General features: G+C 43.5%; 1 protein-coding gene and 1 long non-coding RNA gene across 2 annotated transcripts in view; one reads left to right on the top strand and one right to left on the bottom strand.

Moving 5' to 3' along the window:
- Nucleotides 1–24,270, bottom strand: part of LOC146861483 (uncharacterized) — a 124,937-nt gene that overhangs the window by 39,101 nt on the left and 61,566 nt on the right. The window lies entirely within an intron of this gene.
- HOATZ (HOATZ cilia and flagella associated protein) overlaps nucleotides 1–24,270 on the top strand; it is a 162,093-nt gene that overhangs the window by 109,081 nt on the left and 28,742 nt on the right. The window contains exon 5 of the mRNA XM_085645810.1: nucleotides 6,359–6,411. Within this exon, the coding sequence (XP_085501936.1) occupies nucleotides 6,359–6,411 (53 nt within the window). The remainder of the gene's footprint in view (nucleotides 1–6,358; nucleotides 6,412–24,270) is intronic.

Genomic DNA, 24,270 nt, shown 5'->3' with positions numbered 1-24,270 from the left:
TCTCCAGAGCTGATGAGCTCATTGATCGTCGGGGAGCTGCCAAGTTCATCAGTACATTTGATTTAACATCTGGGTACTGGCAGATTGCCTTGACCGAGGAGGCGCAAGACAGGTCGGTGTTCTCAACGCGAGAAGGTCATTACCATTCCGTGTAATGCTTTTGCGTTGAAGAATGCCTCTTCCACATTTCAGAGGCTGGTCAACAAGGTCCTGGTTGGATTGAGAACTTGAGTGCCGCCTACCTAGATGACATTGCAGTCTTCAGTTCTAGTTGGGAGGACCACTTGTACCAACTCCAGGAGGTGTTGAAGGCTCTACAGAGCACAGGCCTCACTATTAAGGCCAGTAAGGCCAGATAGGGCAGGGGTCTGTGGTGTATTTGGGACACCAGGTCAGAAGTGGCCAGGTGGCGTCCCTAGAACTCAAGGTTGACACCATTCTTGTTTGGGTACCCACCAAGACCTAGACATAGGTGAGAGCCTCCTTAGGCCTCACCGGTTACTACCGCAGATTTGTCAAGGGGTAGAGAACCATTGTTACCCTCTTGACAGAGCTGACTTAAAGGAAGCAGCCACGGTCATGTGATCTGGACTGGGGCATGCCAGACCACTTTTGATGCCCTGAATGCATTTAATGACCAAGTCTGCTTTGATAAATGCATTGGAAGAGCTGAGAGCTATCTTGGATTGGGGTAATCCTGCTTCACTGATTTTGTTAGAGCCCTCGGCCGCATTCGATAGGTCAATCACGAGGTATTAAGCGACCATATTGATCTCTGGGATCAGAGGCTCAGCTTCTCGTGCTGCTTAAATCCTTTCTATAGGAGAAAAAGCAATTTGTAGCTATGGATAGTTACTCTTCCAGTCCATTCTCTCTTCCATGTGGGGTACCCCAAGGCTCTTCGTTGATCCATACCCTTTTTAACCTATATGTTACGCCGGTAGCCAACCTTATCAAATCTAGGAAACAATACCTCCTTTTGGTCTCCAGACTGGTTTCCGTCAGACATGGGGAACTTACCTGTTCCTGTCCCCAAAGTAAAAAATGTAGGGATAGTATTTGACAATCATTTGTCATTTGATAAGCAGACTAATGCAGTGAACCTCCTCATCCTTCTTTACCTTAAATATTCTGAGAAAGGTTTTCCCATTTATTCAGTTGATACTTAGGAAATTAGTGGTCACTGCCCTCATTCTCTCAAAGTTAGACTACTGCAATACCCTTTACACTAATTTGCAAAAGCGATTACTCAATAAGTTACAGAATCTGCAGAATGCTGCAGCACAATTGTTGGTAGGAATTCCTAAGAATCAATCTGCCTCTCAGGCCTTAGTCCAACTCTTCTGGCTACTGGTGCATAAGCGCATAGATTTTAAGGGATTATGCATTGCTTTTAAAGTCCTTCATGACATAGGACCAGAATATTTAAAAAAGAGATCTGTATGGTACGTTCCACCCAGAGCTGTGCAATCTTCATCAGTGCACAATTTGATTGTCCCTAAATTTAAGAGAGGCCACTGGGGCGGCAGAAGCTTTGTTTATGGCACCAATAAGCGGTGGAATGCCCTGCCATTACATTTGAAGTCATGTATTACCATGCCTTCTTTCAGGAAAAAACCTAAAACCTGGCTTTTTAATCATTCAGATTCATTTTTTTGTTATGTTTCCTTTCCCTACTGCAGAAGTGGCTAGTGCCAAGACATCCTCGGGCAGATGTTGCGCTTTATAAAACTTATTTTCATTTCATTTTCAAGTAGGCCATGCGCACGGCGCCCGTGCTCCAGGCTCCTGACTTCTCCAAGGAGTCTGTGGTGCAGACTGATGCCTCAGAACATGGTGTGCAAGCTGTGCTTTCACAGCTGAACAATGAGGGCCTAGATTAACCCATAACATTCATTCGTAGGAGGTCACATCCCCAGGAAGAGAGGTGAAGCACCATTGAAACTGAAGCTTTTGCTGTGGTCTTGGCGCTGAAGAAGCTAAGAGCCTACTTGTTTGGGCCTCACTTCCGGGTTCAGACAGACCGCAGTCCCCTCAGATGGTTGATACAAATGAGGGGTGAGAACCCAGAACTGTTGAGGTGGTCCATTTCCCAGCAGGGAATAGACTTTACGGTGAGACACCGCCCTGGCACAGAACACGCAACGCTGATGGTCTGTCTAGGTTCTTCTTCCTTAATGAAGAGAACTTCTATGAGGTTAAGAAGCTCTCCTCACTTTCAGCTGAGGGGTGGGTATTGTAACTTGCTTTACAAACTGTAATTTTGTATATATTTCTAGATGTATGATTATAAGTCTGGTGTTTTGCAAAAAGCTTATGCTCAATACAGTAAGCCAGGGTTAGTTATGGTGACAATTTAATGAAAAAGGTTATAATCCTGATTGTTACACTAAGAAAATGTATGTCCAGTGCTAATAGGTTGCTCTGTTTATTATGAGAAGTTATGACAAGCAGTAGGCCTGGTTTATTTATTGTTTAAAGCTTTTCTTAAAATCAATAGGCCTTTAATGAAAATTGGTATTACATTGTGTTTAAGCCTGTAAGCAGGTGTCGTATTACCTGAAATCTCTGAGATTACCATAGTAGGCAAGTTATGGGGTTGGTTACCGCCCCTCTGACAAACCCTGAGGGGAGGATATTTTCACTATGAAAATCCTTGTTAGAGGTTTTTTCAACTGTAATTTTATATATATATATTTGTAATTTTCTGACTGTTCTCCTTAAGTTTGTCCTGTGGGAAAGCGCGTGCTCAATTCAGTAATTCTTAGTTGGTTATGGTGACAAGCCAGTGATGAAGGATATACCTTTGATTGGTTCCTTGGCAAAAGTTATGTCACAGGCCATAGCTCTGATCTGTTTACTATGAAACGTTCCAATAAAAGCTGTAGGCCTGACTTTTATTGTGAAAAGCTTATTTTATTCATTTAAGGGCTGTTTCTTATTACACTGTGTCAAAGACTGTAAACATGGATTCTGTTATACGTAATCTTGCAGATTGCCATATTAGGCAAAGATTTTGGTGCTAATCACCCCCTCGGACATAATCTGGCGGAAGAAGATTTGCACTGTGAGAATCATTGTTAGGCCCTCTTACTATGGTTTGTATATTGTTGTGCTAATGGTAATTTTGTATGTATTTTTAATTTTATGATTGTATTCCAGATAACTTCCTCGTAAGAAATCTTATGCTCAATATACATTATACACAAACTGGTTATGGTGACAAAGAAATGGAGAATGCCAGAGGCCTTATTAGTTCAATGGACAAAGTTATGTCAGATACCTCAAGCAGATATTTTCATTATGAAAACATACTTTTATTTATTGTGAAATAAAGGGTTGGTTGTGATTACACTGGGCTAAAGCCTTTAGACAGGTATGTTGTACAAGGAGTAATCTCACAGATTACTATTGTAGACAAGGGTTTTGGCCATGGTGACTCCTCAGACAAACCATAGGAGAAGATTTGCACTGTTAAAATACTTGTTAGGCCCTCCATAAGAGGGGTTGTATACTGTTTTGCTAACTGTAATTTATCACATTTTATGATTTAATGACTAAATGCTTGCCTTTTGGGGAAGAATATGTTCTATATAGCCAGTTAAGCTGTTTATTGTGACAAGCTAATTTTAAAAATGGCAGACCTGCTTGGTTTATTAGGGAATGTTTTGTCAGATGCCATATGCCTGACATATGTTTTATGAAACATTACCAAAACGTGTTAAAACCAATCGGCCTATAAAGGTGTATTGTTCTTCAAATCTGTTAAAACCTGTAGATGGATATTTTGTTACATGGAATCTCACAGATTCTCTTTTGAAACTTTGGGTTTTGGTGTTAATTTCTGCCTTTAACAAATCTTGGTGGTAGATGATTTGCTTTGTGATAATCCGGGCAAGACCCTGCTAGAGGGACCTAGTTAAATGACCAGCTCATAATCAAAAACATTCATTAAATCATATATATGCAAATATAGAGGAGCTTTGGATCATCCATATTTGCCATTAGTTGTTTCGAGTATCATTCACCCGCTGCTTCCACATATGAAATCATACAGTATGAGGCACTGGGTAGCCCCCTTTTGCCATTGGCTTTATTGTCCTGGACAATACAGCAGCCTGACTGACCACATTGCACATCTGTCTGAAAATGAGTGCTCGTCAGTGTCAGGACTGGTGAGCCAGTCCTTGTAGATTTCACCTTTTACCATTTCCTTTTCATTACTTTCTTTCCTTCGTTTTTAGGGCATAAAGCTGCCACCCAAACAGTGCTACCTGGCCATTCCCCTCCATTGATTTCTAGACGAAACGACGGAAGACAGTGTGCCACATCCCATGTGGCCACTGCTTCTAACTTAGGTGGCTATCTTGGAATGGTATTGTCCATAGTGTATATTTGTTCCATCATTCTAAGATGGCTGCCCTCTATGTCGAAGTGTGGTGGTCATTTTGGAACTTTAAAACCATGTTACTTTATGTAAAACACCATTGCAAGATGGATGAATGCTGCTATGCTTAATTTTACTTTCAATTGCAAGCATACAAACACCATCTTTCTTTTTTCTACTTTTATGCTTTTCATTTATTTTGCATGTGCCTGTTGAATTTGTGTGTGAGTTTTATTGTGGATAGGTAAGTGGATAAATGTAAGAATGAGCCAGTGGATGGATGGATATATGTATGCAAGAGTCCAGGTATAAGTGACCGAATTATCTCACAAAAGGAAGTGACAAGGGAATGAGCCTTCTCTAACTCCCCTACTTAAACTAATAACTCACTCAAGAGAGAAGGACTAAAGTTAATAAAGTAAAGGCAACCTAGGGAGGAGGGGGCACATTTTTTTGTTGTAATACCCCCCACCAAGGTGGCTAGAAATTTAGACAAAAGAGGCAAAAGGAGAAAGGAAAAGAAATGTATTTTCTTAATACTACCCTCACACACTTTGCAGTATCATGCTTCATCATAGGGCCGCATCAGACGTCCAGGTACAGACCAACACACTGGACGGAGAGTGGTGAGAGAAGTAGACATACAAAAGAAACGAAAAATAAAGGAAAGAGTCTTCCCTCAAGAAGGGACCAACAAGTGCAGATACGGGTCACAATGGCATGTGAACTGATGTGCGGAAACGGACATTGGTGGCCCTTTGAAGGAAGTTTGACTACAAGACCACGTTCCCATAGAGGTCCCGGGTTTCATAGAAGTACTTGTGAACTCTAAAAACGTATTCCTCTCTGCAATTAATGGAGAGTGAGTAATTGGATATTCTCCGCACTACAATTGAGGTAAAAAACACCTTAGTAGGGGTAAAGACTAGAAAAAATAAGGGATCAATACCCTGACGAATGCCATTGTGACCCGGATGGGCACGTAATATTGGCTGAAACATGTTGGTTTCTGCAGTAGGGATATAGGGACTTTTACCTCCCCTGAATATCCCTCTTTCTATATTTAAATCCTGCCAGGGGGACACAGGAATAAAGGTATTTTGTGGTGATCCCCTTAGGTAGTTTTAACTATACGTAGCTGCACTTGTTGGTCCCTTCTTGAAGGAAGACTCTTTCTTTTTTTTCCGTTTCTTTTGTTTGTCTACTTCCCTCACCACTCTTCTTCATATTAAAAAAATCGCTCCCCGTCCAGTGTGTTGGTCTGCACTTGGACGTCTGATGCCGCCCTATGATGAAGCATGACACTGCAAAGTGTGTGAGGGCAGTATTAAGAAAAGAAATTTATTTTCCTTTCTCCTTTTGCCTCTTGTGAAAACATTTCTAGCCACCTTGGTGGTGGGTATTACAACAAAAAACGATTGCCCCCTCCTCCCTAGGTTGGCTTTACTTTATTAACTTTATCCCTTCTCTCATAAGTGACCGAATGCCTGCATGCTGAGTTATTGAATGCCTATACTCACCAATGAGTAAAAATACGCTTACAGTTATAAGCCACACCTATTGGCATTTTCAGTACTTGTTCATTTTTCAAGGAACATGCATGGGGCCCCCACACCTCCACTTCACGTATCCAAGCAGGAAATTGTGAATAGCGTAAGTACACAGATCAAAACAGAAGTCCTCTGTGCCTTTCGTATCCAGTCAGATAGGTAATTCACAACAGCAGTGTCCATCATTCCTCATCTATACGTCTCTGATCAGTAGACTTGAATAGTTATTAATTATGTAGCTATGTCGAGGTTGTTTTTTATTAAACTAATTACACAGTATAGTTAAATAAAAACAACTTCAACTTACCTACTTCTGGACAAGTGGCAAATCATTTTGTCTGCCATAAAGCTTTCTCATTCATATGTTGCTTGAGAAAAAAAAAACATCAGTTTGTTAATTACGATATTTTTCTTATTTCAGAAAGAACAGGTTTCCTTGAACTACAAACCGAAGATAACAGCACGAAATCAAAGGTAAAATATACATGTGCTGCATAGGTGCTTTTCACCTTTTTAAATTTATTTTTATGTGGTGGAAACCACAATGCGTCTGACTCCTGTACACAATGAACATGAACAGCAGCAAATGAGCTAAAATATTAAAAATACAGTAAAATGTGCACATAAAATTGTTTGTCAGTTATAGTATTCTAGATTAATTCTAGAGTATAACAAAAACAATGCCTATAATAAAACATTTGGGCACCAAAATGTAGTTAAACAAAAAGCAATGAAAATAAATCCGTTTTTTTTCAAATTGTTAAAAGTAAAAAGGAAGGTCCTTAACTCAATGAGTAGCTGGTCCTACATGGAAGAAAGTCTGACAAATTAACATAACGTGTATTTGTAAAGCGCATGTTCACCCAGAGGCTTCTTGGCACTGAATAACAGATGTTTATTGTTACCCAACTCAATGGTACTCAATGTATTGACCTCAGATGGATGAAAGGCTGAGTGGACCCACCGGGATTTGAACCTGCAACCATGAGGTTGAACACAGGCCCCTGCAGTGGGCGCATTAGTCCACTGAGCCACCAGACCCGGCTGGGTTTTGCATTGCAAAATCGTCAATCTACAAAGCAAAAATATCTATGTTTTTTGCAACCGCTACGTCCCACTTGGCATTAACACCTTGGCTGCATAACACAAGGTCTATAGCTTCGTGGGTGACACAAGCTGCCGTACTTTCAATTAAAACCCGGTGGTAACAGCAGTCATGGTACACGGCTGAACAATGGAATGCTGCCATTGTTGTACACTATGTACCTGTCTCTACCTTTAAGGCGGTGTGGTTGTACATTGGAGATCAGTCCATACAGAATTCCTGCGGTGGTTTCAGTAGTGGCTGCTACCAGGGAAAAGTGGTGAGGCAGCGCGGGGGACCAATAACAAAACAAACAAATAAAAGAACTTACCTGCCACCTGCAGCCTTGCCACTCTTCTGCTCCTCTGGCTCTACTGCCAGTGTACAGGCTGAGGCTCCCAGACTCCCCTACAGCCAATCCAGATGCTGCTCTCATGCTGGTAATACTATTCCCAGCATGAGAGAAGCACCAGGATTGGCCTCAGCAGGCTAGTTTTACTCTCCCACGGGGATTGGGAGCCTGCTCGGGTTGGAAAGATCTCAGTGCGCATGTCGGTTTGGCCGTCCTGAGCTAGCCGGCTAAACCAACGTGCCTTGGCAACAGTGCCCACCACTCCTTCATGCTTGCTGCAATGCTGTCATCAGGATGCCCCACCCTCCAAGACTCTGCTCAGTGGAGGGAAATAAAATAATAATAAAACTGTTTTACTATCATTTTATTTTTCAAGTTTGCCTCTGCTGGCAGGGGGGCGACTCTCCTCCGTCATAATGGAGGAGCCACCGGTGGGTGGTTCTTGAAAACCACAAAGCCTTTGTGGACTGATTAAGAGCTCAGTTTTGTTCTGTTCGGTTTTAGTTTTGTTTTTTGGTTGCATCCTGATCCATCCCCAAACCCTCCATCTGCACATTGCTGTAGGAGCGCCGAAACCCATCCTAGCTACCCTATAGACTGCAATCCCAGCATACCCTACAGACCGCAATGGCAGATAATTTCCATTCCTCGCTATTGTGTCCTTCGTGGTCAATGTGGCAGTTTTTTGCTCCATGGAACCTCCGTTTCCTCTTGTGCCATTGACAAACCTTCAGCACTTTAATTTTATATTTTATTTTGAGCTTTTGTGAAGTTATGCAACCCATCGTCCTTAGGCCACTTTAAGCATGAGTAATTAAGCAAAAGTGGGAAGCATTTTGTCAGCTTACAGATAGTGTTTGCTTGTATAACTCCTCGTCCAAATAGACCAAGGAAGAACGGTAAAGCTTTATTAGGTTCAGCAATACGGTTGGGTGCCTGGAGTTAGAGAAGCAAGGCTTGTTATAAGTGTATGACATTATTATCAAATAACTGTGAGCAATTAAATAATTTTTGAAGTTGGCTACCCTCAAGCCAGTTTGAAATGATACATGTACATGGTCTTTCTAAATTTGAGCAAGTTCTGTTCTAGTCTGATTTGTAATGATGGAGATTTACAATGGCAGAAGCCCTGGACCTTGAGGAACTCCCACTGGATTTCTTTCATTGTTGGCTGAAGGAGAAGTAGGTTTCAACTGGCAGAGTATAAGCTTCTGGTTGGATAATATGGTCTGAACTGTCTGGTGAGGGATACTATTGATCAGACAGTAACTGTTTTGCCGATGTAGCAGAAGGTTCTGAAACACTGTCTTTCCTAAACCAGGTTCCCACGCCAGTGTCGTCTGATTGTGAGAGTTTAGACGGAGCAGGAGTTAGGATGCCTGGTTCTGCACAGTTTAGTGTTTTGCAAGTGATTTGCTTGGGAGGCTAGTGTAAAGGTTGTTTCAGTAGTCCAAGCAGAACATGATGATCTTCTGAGGTTAGTTGGGAAATGGTAGGACACCTTGAAGCTTGTATAATTTCTAAAGCTGCATATATTTGTGGTTGAGGGAGAGATGCCGGTTAAATACCTCTCCCAAGCAGGGGAGGGACAGTTCATTGACTCAGTTCAAGGTATAGACTGTGATACTGTGTTGGCAAGGCCTGTGAACAGAACTCCAGTTTTTTCTGTAACCATTGATGCAGCAGGAAAATGCAATGAGGCACATTAGATAGCTTATTAGATAGGTTCCATGTCATCTTTCTTTCAATGAAACTGGGTCTCCGCTATGTACATTTGATAAGAAATCTTGATCATGCCCATTATATGGTTAAACTCTGTCATTTCAGCATGGAGAAGCATTGAACCTTGAGGAACTCTACAAGTTATATTGGCAGTTTAATTTTTTTTTTTTTTTCAAGAACAACTTTTATATTGATTTATGTTAACCTGCAGTACAATTCTGTCATCATAAAATTCTGAAATCCCCTCCACATATCCACTTGATTTTCTTATAGAAACGCCAGGGATAGCACTCTCGCACCAGTTCATTCATTTTTCAGTTGTTTTCTGCTCTACATCAGATGTAGATCATGCATTTTCTCTCCTTTTCTCAGTATTCCAAATCGCTTCCCATCATTCTGTCTTGTCCTAGTGGGCCTCTGCATTCCCTCCATGGGCCTCACCTCATGCACACACTGCTCTGAAGTCATATACCAGTGCAAACATTTGGCCCATGGTTCTACGTTTGGGGCTAGTTTTCTGTCCTACTCTCTCACCCTGTATGTTCTGCCTTTTCCAAGACACAGAACATGCATGTATACCTGGGCACTAGTCTTTCCAAACCCCGAAGAGCTCCACCTCTGTCGGCATACTGCATTCCAATGTCATCGTTTGCCATATCTGCTCCTTGATGCGCTCCAGAATATCTGTACTTTGGGACAGTCACCTTTCATAAATGTATGATCTCTCCCAATGGCACTCTCTAACGCAGTTATCGGTCTTGAGGTGTCCTCATTTCATCATTTTTTCTTGTGTGTATTACGCCCAGTGGAGGATTTTAAGGTAGATCCATCTCAAGCCTGCTCGAATAGCTACTTCCCTCTGGGTATCTGCAGTCCTCTTACTCCTCCTCCTCCTCTCTCACCCCCCACCCCCCAAGATCTTGCTTACATGTTACCTTGAAGTTTGCAAGTATCTCCTGAGAACTATTCATTAGGGTTCTGTATAGTAATGAGATTGCATGTTTATGTAGTGGGGTCGAAAGCACCATATATTACAATGGACATTCTGCCTCAAACTCCTGTGTATGTAAGGAGTGCTTTTGCAGTGCATGTTTTATTTCTAAGCATTTATGGTATTTAGAGTGATGTGATTCGTATTCCTCTCTTAGTTCATCAAAGGATTTGAGCCTCCTCGTCGCCCAAATGTCTCCTAACTTGGAGATACCGATCACATCTCCTCTCCGGAAGCGATTAAGGGCCATATGTAGGTAAATTACATTTACCGATTCTTAAATACCGAATTTTATCGATTCGGTATTTATGAATCAGTAAATGTAATGTAGGTAAAAAAATACCGATTCGGTAAGTGTCGGTATTTTAGAATCGGTATTTACCGATTCGGTAATGGTAACCTGTATCTCATTGATTCCTATGGGCCAGGAGGCCCATAGGAATCAATGGGAAGCCAGTTACCATTACCGAATCGGTAAATACCGAATCGGTAATGGGGGGAGCTCAATCAAGGGTGGCAGGGTGTCACATTGACACCCTGTTGCACCCCTGATTCCTGCATGTGTGCACATGTGGCACACATACATACCCTAAGGGCATGTGTGTCTGCCACATTGCACACATCTAAGGGCCAAATAATGCCTTAACTGAGACATTCGTCATTTACCACAGTTGGTGGTAAATAACGAATCCCCACACCCACCACACACTCCCCCTACATCTCATTTCTGTATTCGGTATTTACCGAATCGGTAGAATTACCGATTCAGTAATTTTACCGATTCGGTAAATTACCGAATACAGAAATGATCCCCCTACATATCAATAGCCCAAATACCAGTCGGTAACGGTATATTTACCGAAAATCGGCCGTTACCGACCGGTATTGGGCTACCTACATGAGGCCCTATGTGTCTGGAGTTCTTTCCGTACCTATTTGGTGCAGAGTGCCATTCCCATTGTGACTTTTCGTTCCCATCTTTTGTTTGGAGGGCCACTTGCCAGAGTTTTGCCACTGTTTATGTTTAAGTAGTTCCCTCCGTATACGGCCACCATATGGGACATGTGTTCAAAAGTTTTCGGCGGTATGGGTAATAGGAGATAGGCGCCACAAGTATTTACACTTCAAGTGTTAAAGATCACTCACTAATTCTGAACGGTGCTAAAAGGTGAGGGAGAACCACCAGCCACCCCAAAGGATTTGTGGCAAGAGCAACAAAATACACAGATTTAAACACCCTAGCACACGTAATATTCTGATTTCGGTTAATTTCCTATATTATTCACAACACAAAAATTCAGGCGAAGTCTTTTCCTTTTTCTGTCTTTTAATCCAGTCGGGTGTTCATTAGCCAACACGTGTTTCGTCGTCTCTGTAGTCTAATACATACGACTTGTTCACGGCTGAACTGTTATAGTGAGAGTAATTCCTATTGTGGCGATAATTCCAGGCCACAATAATCCTGTGGCGTGGGGTACGAGAGAAAATCCTTCTTCAAGAAGAGTCAATAAATAAATGCTCCGTATGGGTTGTCAATCCACAACCCTCGTTTGTCACTGGCTTTACGTCTACGTTAAGACATTAAGGTCTGTAGACTGGTTTATTCATAACGAACGTCTCCCCACGCCGGTCTCCTCGAGTGCGAGTGAGACCGGCGTGGGGAGACGTTCGTTATGAATAAACCAGTACGGAGCATTTATTTATTGACTCTTCTTGAAGAAGGATTTTCTCTCGTACCCCACACCACAGGATTATTGTGGCCTGGAATTATCGCCACAATAGGAATTACTCTCACTATAACAGTTCAGCCGTGAACAAGTCGTATGTATTAGACTACAGAGACGACGAAACACGTGTTGGCTAATGAACACCCGACTGGATTAAAAGACAGAAAAAGGAAAAGACTTAGCCTGAATTTTTGTGTTGTGAATAATATAGGAAATTAACCGAAATCAGAATATTACGTGTGCTAGGGTGTTTAAATCTGCATATGGGACATGTGTCCCATTGCCCGTAGGTCTGCCTTTTTGGAGGGTTCCTGCTGTGTGCGATAAAACCAGCCGTTGATGACTATCACTAAAGTGATGGTGATTGCAGCGCATCTGTGGAGGTCAGGGATTCCAGCCTTCCCCTACCTTGGCGATTGGCTGTTGAAAGTAGGCTCACCCTAGGCAGTTGTCTTACACCCCTAGACTACGGGGAACCACACGCATTCACTGGTTTTCACTATCAACTTGTTGAAGTCACACCTGACTCCCTCTCCGGTACTTCCTTTCATCTGGGCTGCTCTAGACACAGTGCACTTGTGGGCCTATCCTCCTGAACTGCGAGCCCAGGATATTCAGGCTGTGATACAGATGTTTAAGCCTCTATCCTAGATTTTGGTGAGATTGACTCTGAGGATGTTAGGCTTCATCGCCTCCCGTATCCTTCTTGTAACATGCATACTGGCTTATGAGGGCTCTGCAGTGGGACTTGAAGTTTCAGTGGGCACATCACCAGTAGAATCTCTCCAATCTGGTCCAGAGCTCAGGAGAACTGCAAAAAACCTACAGTGATGGCTGAAGAACTGCGATTGGGTCAGCGGCAGACCCCTCTCCCTTCCCTAACCAGTGCTAACTTCAGTGACAATGTGTATCTTCTGGGCTGGCGCAGGCATCTGGGCGAGTTGGATATCAGAGGACACTGGTCTTCGGCAGAGTCTGGGCTTCACATCAACCTATTGGAGCTCCAGTCTATCCAGTTGGCATTGAAAGCCTCTCTTCCTTCGTTCAGAGGAAAGCTGGTACAACACCACCACCATGTGGTACTGCAACAAACAAGGCGGGTTGGGGTCTTGGACATAATGCAATGGGGTGAACTGTGCTGGGGTGGGAGGCAGTGTGCTCCCTCCTGATGAAGGGCTAAACCCAGAAATATGTGTCTAGAGATAACAGCACCACCTGCACCAACTTTGTGAAAACTACAACAACTTTGAAGTAAGCGTACTGCATTTACCAGAATGCAATGGGGTGAACTGTGCTGGGATTAGAGGCAGTGTGCTGCCTCCCCCCTTGTGTTTGAAAGGCTCCCCTGAGCCAACGAGTTGACAAGCTCACCTGGGATGCACCTGTGTGCCTGTGGAGTGGTACTGTGACCTGTGAAGACCTGGGAAGCATTTCAGCAAGCCCAGCTGACCTTTCTCTGCTCTCTAGTACTTCTGCTATCTACTGATAAAGGACTGAACCCAGAAACACTTGTCTAGAGATAACAACACTACCTGCACCAGCTTTTGTGAAATTCTTCAGCAACTTTTTAGTAAGCGTACTGCATGGACCAAAATGCACTGGGGGTGAACTGTGCTAGGATGAGAGGTGGTGTGCTCCCTACCCCCTTGTGTTTGAAAGGCTCCCTTGAGCCAATGAGCTGACAAGCTCATCTGGGATGCATCTGTGTGCCTGTGGAGTGGTACTGTGACGTGTGAAGACGTGGGCAGCATTTCAGCAACTCCAGAAGACTTTTCTTTGCTCTCTTCTACTTCTGCTCTCTACTGATGAAGGTCTAAACCCAGAAACACGTGTCTAGAGATAACAATACTACCTGCACCAACTTTAGTGAAAGGCTACGGCAACTTTGAAGACAGCAAACTGCATTTACCAGAATGCAATGGGGCGAACTGTGCTGGGATGAGAGGCAGTGTGCTCCCTCCCCCTTTACTTAGCTGTTACTTACAGGGCTTGATTTGTCCCAGTTAGCTGCTGTGCATGCGCACAAATGTGTGGCTGCCAACTTTGAGTGATTTTATTTCAAGCAAGCAAAAAAAAATCATTCCATGATGTCTGGAGTGCTTCCATGCTAGTGAGGCCATCTTAAAATGGCTTGAGAAAAATCATTACATGACTACAATGCAAGGTCTAATGTCAGAGGGGAAAGGCTACATCTCTTATAGTCAAACCACAATCAGACCAAAATGCTCCTTGGGTTAGAGAAGCACAAGAATCAGTAGAGTAGCCATTAAATCAAGAGTTGTAAACTGAAATAAACAAGAAAGCTCTTGAATCATGAGCAAGGGGAGCACTCAAAACCCACTCGATGTCAATACTCGATATTATAAGTCCTTTGCCAACAATCGGGTAAAACTGTTCGCAAGCGAGACCAAAAAATGGAGCTTTAGACCAGTTTTAAGAACATTAAAAAGAATCTTTTTTAACATCCACAACATTATAGACTTTAAGTGCATTAATAAAATTGTTGAAATATTTATGCTGCTCTTATGGGAATATCTAATTTACACCTAAATGGGCCAGGTGTCAGTGTGGTAATTGTGCCAAACAGTTACAGACGCGGAAGACAAGTGTAGGAATTGTTGGCATGCATGGAGAAAATGTTGGTATTGGAGAAAAGAATAGAGCAAAATTACTTTTTCTAAATCCAAATCAAAAGTAATTTCAGAGTAGGATTACATAACTAGGCATTAAAGCTAAAAGCACTGCAAAACCGGCACAACTTGCTATATATGGAACAAGTTACTAACATTACGAAAAACAACTTATTATCTTTGTGAATGGCTTCTGCTGCAATTAAGCAGTCAATGAGTTATGCATACTTAAATAAGCTGCCATTGTGAACAGTGGAGGCTGCTCCAATTTTGAGGTGGTGAGGCAACGCGGGTGAGGGGGATTTTTTTTTTTTTTTTTAACGTACCTGTTCCTGCGCCTTGGTGCTCCTCTTCCGACACTAGTTGCGCTGCACAGGCTCCCAGAAATTAATCATGGCTGCTTTCATGCTGGTAATACCCGCATGAGAGCAGCGCCATGATTGATGCTGAGCTGGCAGACTTTTCGCTTGCTCAGGCCCAGGCAGCCTGGGGCTTTTCTCCAACCCAGCTGTTGCAACACAGGTGGGTTGGAGAAACATGAGTGCGCATGTCTGCTTAGCCGGCCTGAGACGGCCAGCCAAACAGACATGCGCACCTGCAAGTGCCCAACACGCCTCCTGTAGCATGGCACTTGGCAGGATGGTGCCCCCACCCTAATCTTGGCTGGGAGTAATAAAAATAAAATGATAATAAAGACATTTGTGAAGTAACAAAGTAGACAGCATGAAGAGTTAAAAGGACCTGACTTTCCCGGAGAGGTCACATTAGCTTTTGCGGTGCGACAGCCTCCCCCCCCAGCACTGCTGCTCTGTGACTTAAATTAAAGCACACAATTGACGGGCGGTAAACATGAAAACTAGGACTGGAATCTCGCTAGAAGGGCTAGACAAAATTGAAACAGACAAGAAGCTGGACACAGAAGAACCAGAACATTCTAAACAACTCCAATAATGTTTCAGAACATAAAGAGCCTTGACTTAAATCGACAGGTGATATACATCTCTCCTTTACACAAGAGGGCTCTAACACTAACTTGAATAGGAACGGAATAAATCAAAGTGTGACTATCATAACTCGCCCTGCAGTTAGCCTACGTGCTTTCTGTGATGAACAGCACAGAAAAATGGAGGGTTTTTTTGCTGCAAAAGGCATTTGATTTACTTTACATTTCTGATGTGCTTTTTCTGCCTTTTGAGTCATTCTGTATATAATGCATATTATAGGAGCCTCTGACCCTTTTATAAAACAGAGGAAGGTGGTGGTATGGAACTCTCAGTGAAGCAGACAGATGATGTATTTATTTATTTATGCATTTTTATATAGTGCGTACTCTACCCAAATGTGTCAGGGTGCTTTACAGTAGAACCAGTTCCATTACATAAGGACTTCAGACTGAGTGCATGGATTTACATATAGGATACAAAACAGATACTTGAATCTAAACACAAAAGGAAAACGTTACAGTGGTGTTTAAGAAAGATATCCAATTTAAACTAAGAGTGTAGACATAATCTGCCAGGATTGGCAGGAAGTGAGCGCAGAGAGTATATAGACATAACATACTGATATTATATAGCATAGCATTATGGTCTCGGCTGGTTGGTTAGATCGAAGATAAGTCCAAACAACAACCAAGGCCGTTATAATTGCTTAATATTATCCTCATGTTTCCAATCTATGTGCAACCTCATGCACTGTATAGTGAGCTTCGTTTTACTCAGATAGTTGTACTACTTTGCAGTAAAATTATAGAGACCACTGCTGCGCCTAAGGTGACCCAGGGCATGCCGATGACAGGCTGAGGAAGGGTGTGCCTGCAATCTGGGCCTGTTCCATTGAACAGCTTCCTTTCTGGCACGCAAGCAGTGACCTCAAGACTCAAGAAAATGGCATTTGTTGTCTCATTGTGGGTTATTGCAAAAACAAGCAGGCCCCAGCAAACATTCCTTGTGGCGAGGGGAGATCTAATCTTCTGTGGGAGAAAAGTGTGTTTTGAGGTCACATCTCCACCGCTTTCACCTCTGTTTGATTCCTATCTGTGCACAAAACAGTGCACTTTTTATTCCTATCTGTGGTTCTCTGAAAAAATGAAATAATTTGCTGACAGTCTTATTAAGAAGTGATCTAATGCTACTTAAAAAAATCAATATCCACCAAAGAGCATTAAACTTTGCTTAATGAAGCCTGTCTAACCAATAGATGTGGTTTCTACTCCTAAATTCCCTTCTTAAGTAGTCCTGTACCTTTGATCAAGCAATATATATCACTGTGACCTCAGTTCCTGTAGCTGGCATAACAGAAGTGCGTTGTGTCACTATTTTACATTCGCCTAAAACAGTAAGATCAGTAAAAATACAAAAATAGCTATAGTGAACAATATTGTCTGAGGGTGATTATTCCCTATGTTGCATGCATTATATTGCATTACAATAATATGGCATCCACGACATCGTCATATCACTGCATTGCAATGTATAATAGGTGAATACAGTGGTTGGCAGGGTTAGGGTGATGTTGCAAAGGTAGGAATGAGAAATATACTTACCATGTAGTAGTAGGCGATGTACTGGATGCTATGCCAAATGTAGGTTGATATTATTGATCGCCATATAATCTCATACGAGGCTCTGAGGTACTTATTGATCGAGCTAGTGTTAGTGCCATTCTCCAGCCCCGGTTGAAAACTACCAGGAAGTATCATTATTGCTATTTTATATCTGACTCGTAACATTTTTAGAATGTAGTTAATACTGTTTTTAGGTTTCGCCTGCACAACATAAAAAGAGCTTACATCGGCCCCCTCTCTTTCCTGGCTTTTCATTGATTCCTGTGTGTACCGCTTACTTTTCCTTTATTTCTATTGGCTGTAGCATACTTTCCTGCATTTACCAATGCTTGTTCCTTGTCTGCTTCTCTTATCAGTTGCCCGCACCAGAAATACTGTTAACATCCGCTTTGATGTAACTACTTTTTTAAAATAAAGCTTTGCCTCTTTTTGGTTTTTCGTCTTGCAGCAGATTTATATAGCAATTTATCAGGAGAGATTAAGTGATTTTCCGAGAATCACAGGATGTTGCGCCACCAAGACTCGAACCAGGATCCCCAGCTCTTGAGTCAGCAGCTATGCCCGCAGCACCACATCCTCTCCACTCCTGTGTTATTTGTCAGGGAGCTCTTTCCTTCATCCCAGACAATGACTGATAAAAACAGCTTTTTATTCATCACATATGCGTAACGGATGCTTTACCAATGCTTGTTTTAAGATGTGCACTTCATGGACTATTTTAAGTGAAAGTTTATGTATTTATCATATGAATGCATAGTGCTACATTGTTACTGTAAGAATGTGGAAGTATTAGTTGAGGTGGTTGAGAACCCACCTCAAATAATAATCACAATCCTTGTGAGGATGAATTACAAAAGTCACTAAATATACTTGCACTTAACCCTCTGGTAGCTTGGCACAATCGCACTCAAGTTTAACCTAGAGGCTATGTGCAAAGTATTTATGCAATATTCAAAGAGCAATAAAGTGAAGACACAAAACACAAGAAAAATACCAAACCAAAATTAAATTTCAAGAAATAAAATGACACCAAAATAACAACAAGCATTGGCATAGCCAATAGGTCTCGCCTTTGGGACCTTCTAAGTGTTTAGCCATGCAACAGTTGCATAACTAAATACTTATAAGGTCCCAAAAGCGAGACCTATTGGCTATGCCAAGCGGAAGTGATCAAACATCAAAGCGGCAGCGAAAGTGAAAGTAATCACGGTAAAAGCGGTGCGCGCGCCCGCGCACATGCACTGTAGCTCTAGGCTGGCCTGGTAGCACTTTTTGGAGCCCTTTCAATAATTCTCGCCAGACCAGCGCATGCGCTGGGTCAGGGGAGACCTAAAAAACCAATAAGTAGAAGCGGAGAATTAATTTTTTAAGTTTTAGGTCGAAAAATGCCAACTGTGGATATCTGGTCATGCGGTACCAGGACAAAGTTACAAGTTCAGACTGACCGTGATGGAGCGTGGACAGGATACAAGACACGGTTCTTCCTGCTAGAAGTTTTACTTTCTGACTTCGGCATGGGGACTGCACAGCACTGCGCTACGCCACTCTGCGTTGGGTGTGGTGAAGCTATCAGTTGGGAGCTGACTCCATTCAAGTATCCAGGACTCTGAGGACAGCACCTTGAGGGTCAGGACTCCCTCCACAACAGCAGTCAGCAGATGGGACCAGGTCAGGTGCAGTTGGGTCTGGTCAGCTGCGAAGCAGGGAAGGGCTCTGGAATCTCTTTTTATCCCTGTAGTTCACACAGGACGTCAGCCGACTGACCCTTCGAATCACGTCTGAAGTCCTGTGTTCAAAGCAAGTGGATCCAGTCTTTTTTCAAGCATCAGTCTTTCTTCTGAATCTTCACAGATCCAAGAGTTTTCTGATTTCATTTCCAGGGTTGCCACTTTTATGCCCAGTGCCAGCCTCTGTCCTTTGCCGACCTCCTAACCTGATTCTGGTCAGTTCCCCCTTCTCCACTGGGTTTGGCTCAGTCTGGCTATAGAAACAAAGGCAGGGGCAAGCTTGGTGTTAGGTTCTGCTGTGTGTGCCAAGGCAGGCGTCTTTGAAGTATAATCAATGCGGGAGCATAGTTCCTCTTCAACCATCCTGTCTGGAAGATTACTCCTGGACATGGGCAGTAAGGCAGTTTTAAGTTTAGGCAGGAAAATTACAATTTTCTAAAGTGTGTTTTCCAAGTTATCAAAATCATAAATTAAAATCTGACTTTATCATTAAGTTGGAGTTTAAATTACCAATAAAAGAAGTCTTTAAAATATTTTCTAGCTGCTCCCAAATTGAATTTAGCCCTTATTAAATGTTATAGGGTAAACCAGTGTTTATCTTTGGGAGTCCAGCATGCCAAATTGAAAAAACGACTTAAGAGATTTTTCACTGCCAGGACATTTAAAACGTTAAATATACATGTTCTACTTTTTAAATACTATGCACCATGCCCTCTGGGCTTCTAGGGTCAATGTTGGAGGGGCTTATACAGTTAAAAAAGGAAGGTTTAAGCCTGGCAAAAGGTTTCTTTTTTTCTTTTTTTACTAGAAATCTTTTTATTGAAGATTTTCACAAGTCAAAGTGACATTCAACATAAGGCACTGATAGCATATGAAAGCATCCACCACATTGCCATACATTGCAGCAGCGTGGTAGTAAGTACAACTATACGTAGGGAGAAAATGTGCAGCAGTCATGGAGTACTCAATGAAGGAACAGGGCAAGTGTGATATCTGTGAATGTGCTTTCAGGTAAGTAAAGAAACAATACAAGTGAACAATTGAACATTAAAGGTCGGGAGAATACTTCTCGTGATCAACAAAATGTCAGGAAGCTTTGATGTCTTCTGGGAAGGAGAAGGAACATAAGGAGGAGGTGAAAAGTGAGTATGATGTTGGGGGTAGCGGGCCGTCACCACCGTAGTTGCTTTGCTATCTCTGGAGTATGTCTTAATCAGAGAGTTGGAGTGGTCTGAGTCTGGGCGGTGGAAAGCTAGAGTATTCCTGGCGAGTGAAGTATTCTATCAAGGGTTACCAGATGCAGGCAAATTTAGTGTCTGTGTGTGCTCTCTTATGAGCTAGGAGTTCCATGACCATAACATACCAGAGTTGCGTGAACGACTTCACAATGGGAGGGGCAGAAGGTTGCTTCCATTTAAGTGCTATGAGTTCTTTGGCAGAACACAGCATGTGACTGCTAAGCCGCCAATCAGTGTGAGTCATCGCTTCCAGTTCAATGTGGCGAATGCCCAGAACAGCCGTATCCTAAGAATCAGGAAGGGGAAAACCCACAGTGCCTTGGATATGGCCAAGGACTTCCTTCCAGTAAGTAGTAATGAGAGAGGTGGTTGGGTAAATGGTTTGAAGTCAAGTCTGTGTGTAGTACCACTGTGTCATCAGTTTGCATGCTGTCTCACGCTGCAGCAAGCTTCTGTAGGTCTTGGGAATGTCCCACCAGAGTGTTTCCCATTGCATTTGCGATTGGTAAGTGTGAGGCTAAACCTGCACTAAATGATGAAGGACCTGGTAGATACGCGATATGTAACCCCTTGTACCGTCGTAAGCCCTGAAAGATTTCTCAAAAGACGTGTTTTGCTGCGTTTTCCCCTGGACGTTAGAACGGTGAAGCACCCAATGACACAGCTGACAATATTGCAGCCGGACCTGGAGTTCTGTTTTGCTTTGTTCAAATGTCTTAATTATCATGCCCCGAAATAAGTCACACAAGGTACGGCAGTCTCCCGTCTCCTCCAGCTGGGAAATGAGTGAGCCTCGAAGGCTGGCGTAAAATTCAGATTGCGAGCTAGTGGAATATTTGGAAAGGGGAATGTGATGAGATCTTGTTTAAGCTCAATCCTATCCCAGATCTCGAAGACAGTCCTGGTAGGGGTTGCTATGTAAGCACTTTGTGACCTCGCATGTAGCCAGGCAAGATCCCAGAGGGGACTACAGGCCATAGTTAGATCCATGTGGAACCAAAGCTTTTCCCTTTCCCGGACTCCCCATTCAGAGATGTAGCAGAGGTGTTCTGCCCAATAGTATTTAAGAAGGTTGGGGCAGGCTAGTCCCCTTCAATCTCTAGAAAGCATCGCACGGCATTATAGAACCTGGGACGTAGCCCCCCAGGAGATGGTGTGTATGGAGGCGGACAATGTCATAATGTGGGATGGGGGTGGGCAAGGTCTGGAATAGATAGAGGTCCTTTGGGAGGATAGTCATTTTGACGATGTTAAGCCAACCTAACCAAGATACATGCAGGAGCCGCCACCGATGGAAATCCTCCACAATGGATTTCCGATATCCCGACCAATTATCTTACACCCAGGTCATCAAGGTGGGTGTCAGGTTAAAAACCTTGTATGGCTCGTGGGGTCTATTGGAAAGGGGTGAAATATTGTAGGGCTGGGAGATTCAGCTTGGGGAGGTTCAAGGTGTGGGATTTGGTCATGTTCACCCTGAAACCGGAGACCTGCTCATAATTTGTAGTGGCATGGACTACCGCAGGGAGGGAGATGGCAGGTTGGGAAAGAGTGAGCAAACAGTTGTCTGCGAAGAGACTGAGTTTGTGGGGGCACCCTTCGAAGGGATATGCCCACGATGGACTCCGTCTGTTGGATTGTGATGGCCAAAGGTTCCACCACCAAGGCAAACAGTGAAAGTCGACACCCCTGCCGAGTGCCTCTCGCCAGTTTGATCAGCCGTGTGTGATGACGACTGGCCCGTATTTGTGGCCACAGGAGGCCATAACCATGGAGATCATGCCCGGGCCAAGGCCAGTCTTCCAGAGGACCGCCCTAAGGAATGGGCAAATAACCCTATTAAAAGCCTTCTCCACGTCGAACAAGAGAAGACATGAGGGGATATTATGATGGTGGGACTTCTCCACTAAGTGTGCAAGACAACAGATGTTCCCCCCCCCCACCCCCCTTGCTGATTGCGGATAGATCCTACCTGATCTGGCTCGATCAGGCCAGGAAGGTATGACTTCAACTGGTTCACCAAGATCTTAGTGTAGATCTTGGCGTCCATGTTTAAAAGAGCGATGGGGCTGTAAGAGGCACATTGGCAGGGATTTTTACCAGGCTTGGGAATGAGGGCAGTTTATGCTGCTGCCATCGTCGGAGTGAGACCTGTGTCTGATGTGAACGCATTAAAAAGTGTCCACATGCGATCCTGCTGAAGGGCAAGGAATGCTCTATAAAAGTCAACTGGAAACCCGCCCGGGATGGGTGTCTTGCTGGTTGGCAGTTCCCTCAGAGCGCAGTGCAGCTCAACAAGAGTAATAGAGGCTTCCAAGAGTTCAGAGTGTTGCAGGTCAAGAGGATCCCAGGCGCTAAGGTAAGAGTTTATGAGCTTTTTAGGGAGCATCCTTCCCCTTGTCGAGAGCTTGGTAGAAGCTGTGAAATACCTGTTATTTCGCCTGTTCTGTCATGGCCCAAGTTGTGTCCTCTGTCTTGATCTTAGCTATGTGCGCTCGAGGATGCTGCTGTTGTAGTTTGCAGGCTAGGAGTGCACACACCTTATCCCCCCCATAGAACCATTGCTTCAGGGTGAGTATGGATCATTCAGCTTTATTGTTCCTGTGAGCCCTCAGCTGACCACACAGCAAGGCCAACTGCCTCTTGTTGCGTCTAGAAGGGGAAAACTGATCAAGGCACTCAAGAGTCTTGATCTCTGCAGCCAGACCCTTTAGTCGAGACTTCCTCATACGGGCGATGGCAATAGAGGATATAACTCACCTAATGGTGGCTTTGAAGCTGTCCCAGAGTGTATGCCCTTAGATCCCCAGGAGGTCGTTTAGGCCAAAGTAGTCTGTGATTCCTTTATGGATCTCAGCAACATCGACTGGATCTCTAAGCAGGTGTGGGGCTCATCCCTCACCCCAACCCCAGGTCCATACAAGTTGACATCGGAATTATATAAGGTGGAAATGTCTGAGAGGGTGAAGGACTGGGCTATTCTAAGGCCCAGCGGTGCCAGGGGACAACACCTGAAACCTTCGTGGGTTACCTGTTCCGGCGTACAAAACACAGAGACACGGGACACTTCCTGCGGCGTCAAAGATCAGCATTTATTCACTGCAGGGATACAGAAATCGCAAGAAGTACACAACGTGTAGGTTCTGAGAGACTGCTTCGAATTGCACAAGTGGATCGCTCCTTTTATACACATTTTCATCATTGCACAACATAACGAACAAAGGTTACAACTCAGTTCCCACAATAAACTTCAACAAGCATTTGCAATGCAATAGGTCTCGCATTTACATTATTTTGAGCTATTGACATTGTAAATGCCAATTTTTAAAAAAAATAAATAAAAGGCATTGTCATTTACAATGCCAATAGCTTAAACTCTTGTTAGACCTATTGGCATTGTATTAGTTCGGTAAGTATAACATTAACAAATGGCATCCATATCAAACATGGCAAAACAGAGAAAATTATGTGGCATCACTCTTGCAAGACATTATCAATGAAAGGAGTTAAAAAGGTATTCTTCTCCAAGGGAGTGTTCTCGCTGGCGCTGCTGGCAGGCCCGGTGTTATGTGCCTGGCTGGGTGTGTTATGTGCCCGGTCAGTCATTGTAGTTAACTCGCAAGGATCTATTACAGCACAGTAACAGCAAAGGCCTCATTGGAAATGCAAAGCCCTGTTTGGGGGCGGGAGGGGGGACCAAAAGTGTAAACAAAATGTGTACCAATACCCGTAATCTGAGCATTCCCCAAGTGTTGTTGCCCCTCCCCCACCCAGCATCATGCAACTACTCATGTCTTCTGCTCCGACCCGACCCAGCCCTTCCCTCCCATTCCGAGCCCCCTCCATCCCCGACCTGCCCACGCTCCTCTGCTGTCCCGTCCCGATCGCCTGCTAAAGAAATAAAATAAAGGCGCGGCTCACCAAACTCTTTTTCAATATTTTATACTTTTAGTAAGCTGGTAGCATGTTGCCTGTGCCGCACTGCTTATTAAAATAATAAAATATTGAAAAAGTAGAGTTTGGTCGAGCCGCGCCTTTGTTTGGAGTGGGGTGAGGCGGGGTTTGCAGAGAGCCCAAAATGAGTTTGGTGAGCAGCGCTGTGTAAAAGAAAGGCGCGGTTTGTTAAATTTTATTTTTTCAATAGTTTATGATTTTAGTAAGCAGCGCAGCATGGTGTATGTGCCGCGTTGCTTATTAAAAACATAATGGTACTTCAATACTTGAAAAATGAAACAGAATTTTCAAACTCCAAGAGTCGGAAGGTCGACACAGCACAGTGGAGATGAGGCATGCAGG

This window comes from Triturus cristatus, chromosome 3_1, assembly GCF_964204655.1.
Source record: "Triturus cristatus chromosome 3_1, aTriCri1.1, whole genome shotgun sequence".
Classification (NCBI taxonomy): domain Eukaryota; kingdom Metazoa; phylum Chordata; class Amphibia; order Caudata; family Salamandridae; genus Triturus; species Triturus cristatus.
This window is presented reverse-complemented; position numbering and strand designations above follow the sequence as displayed.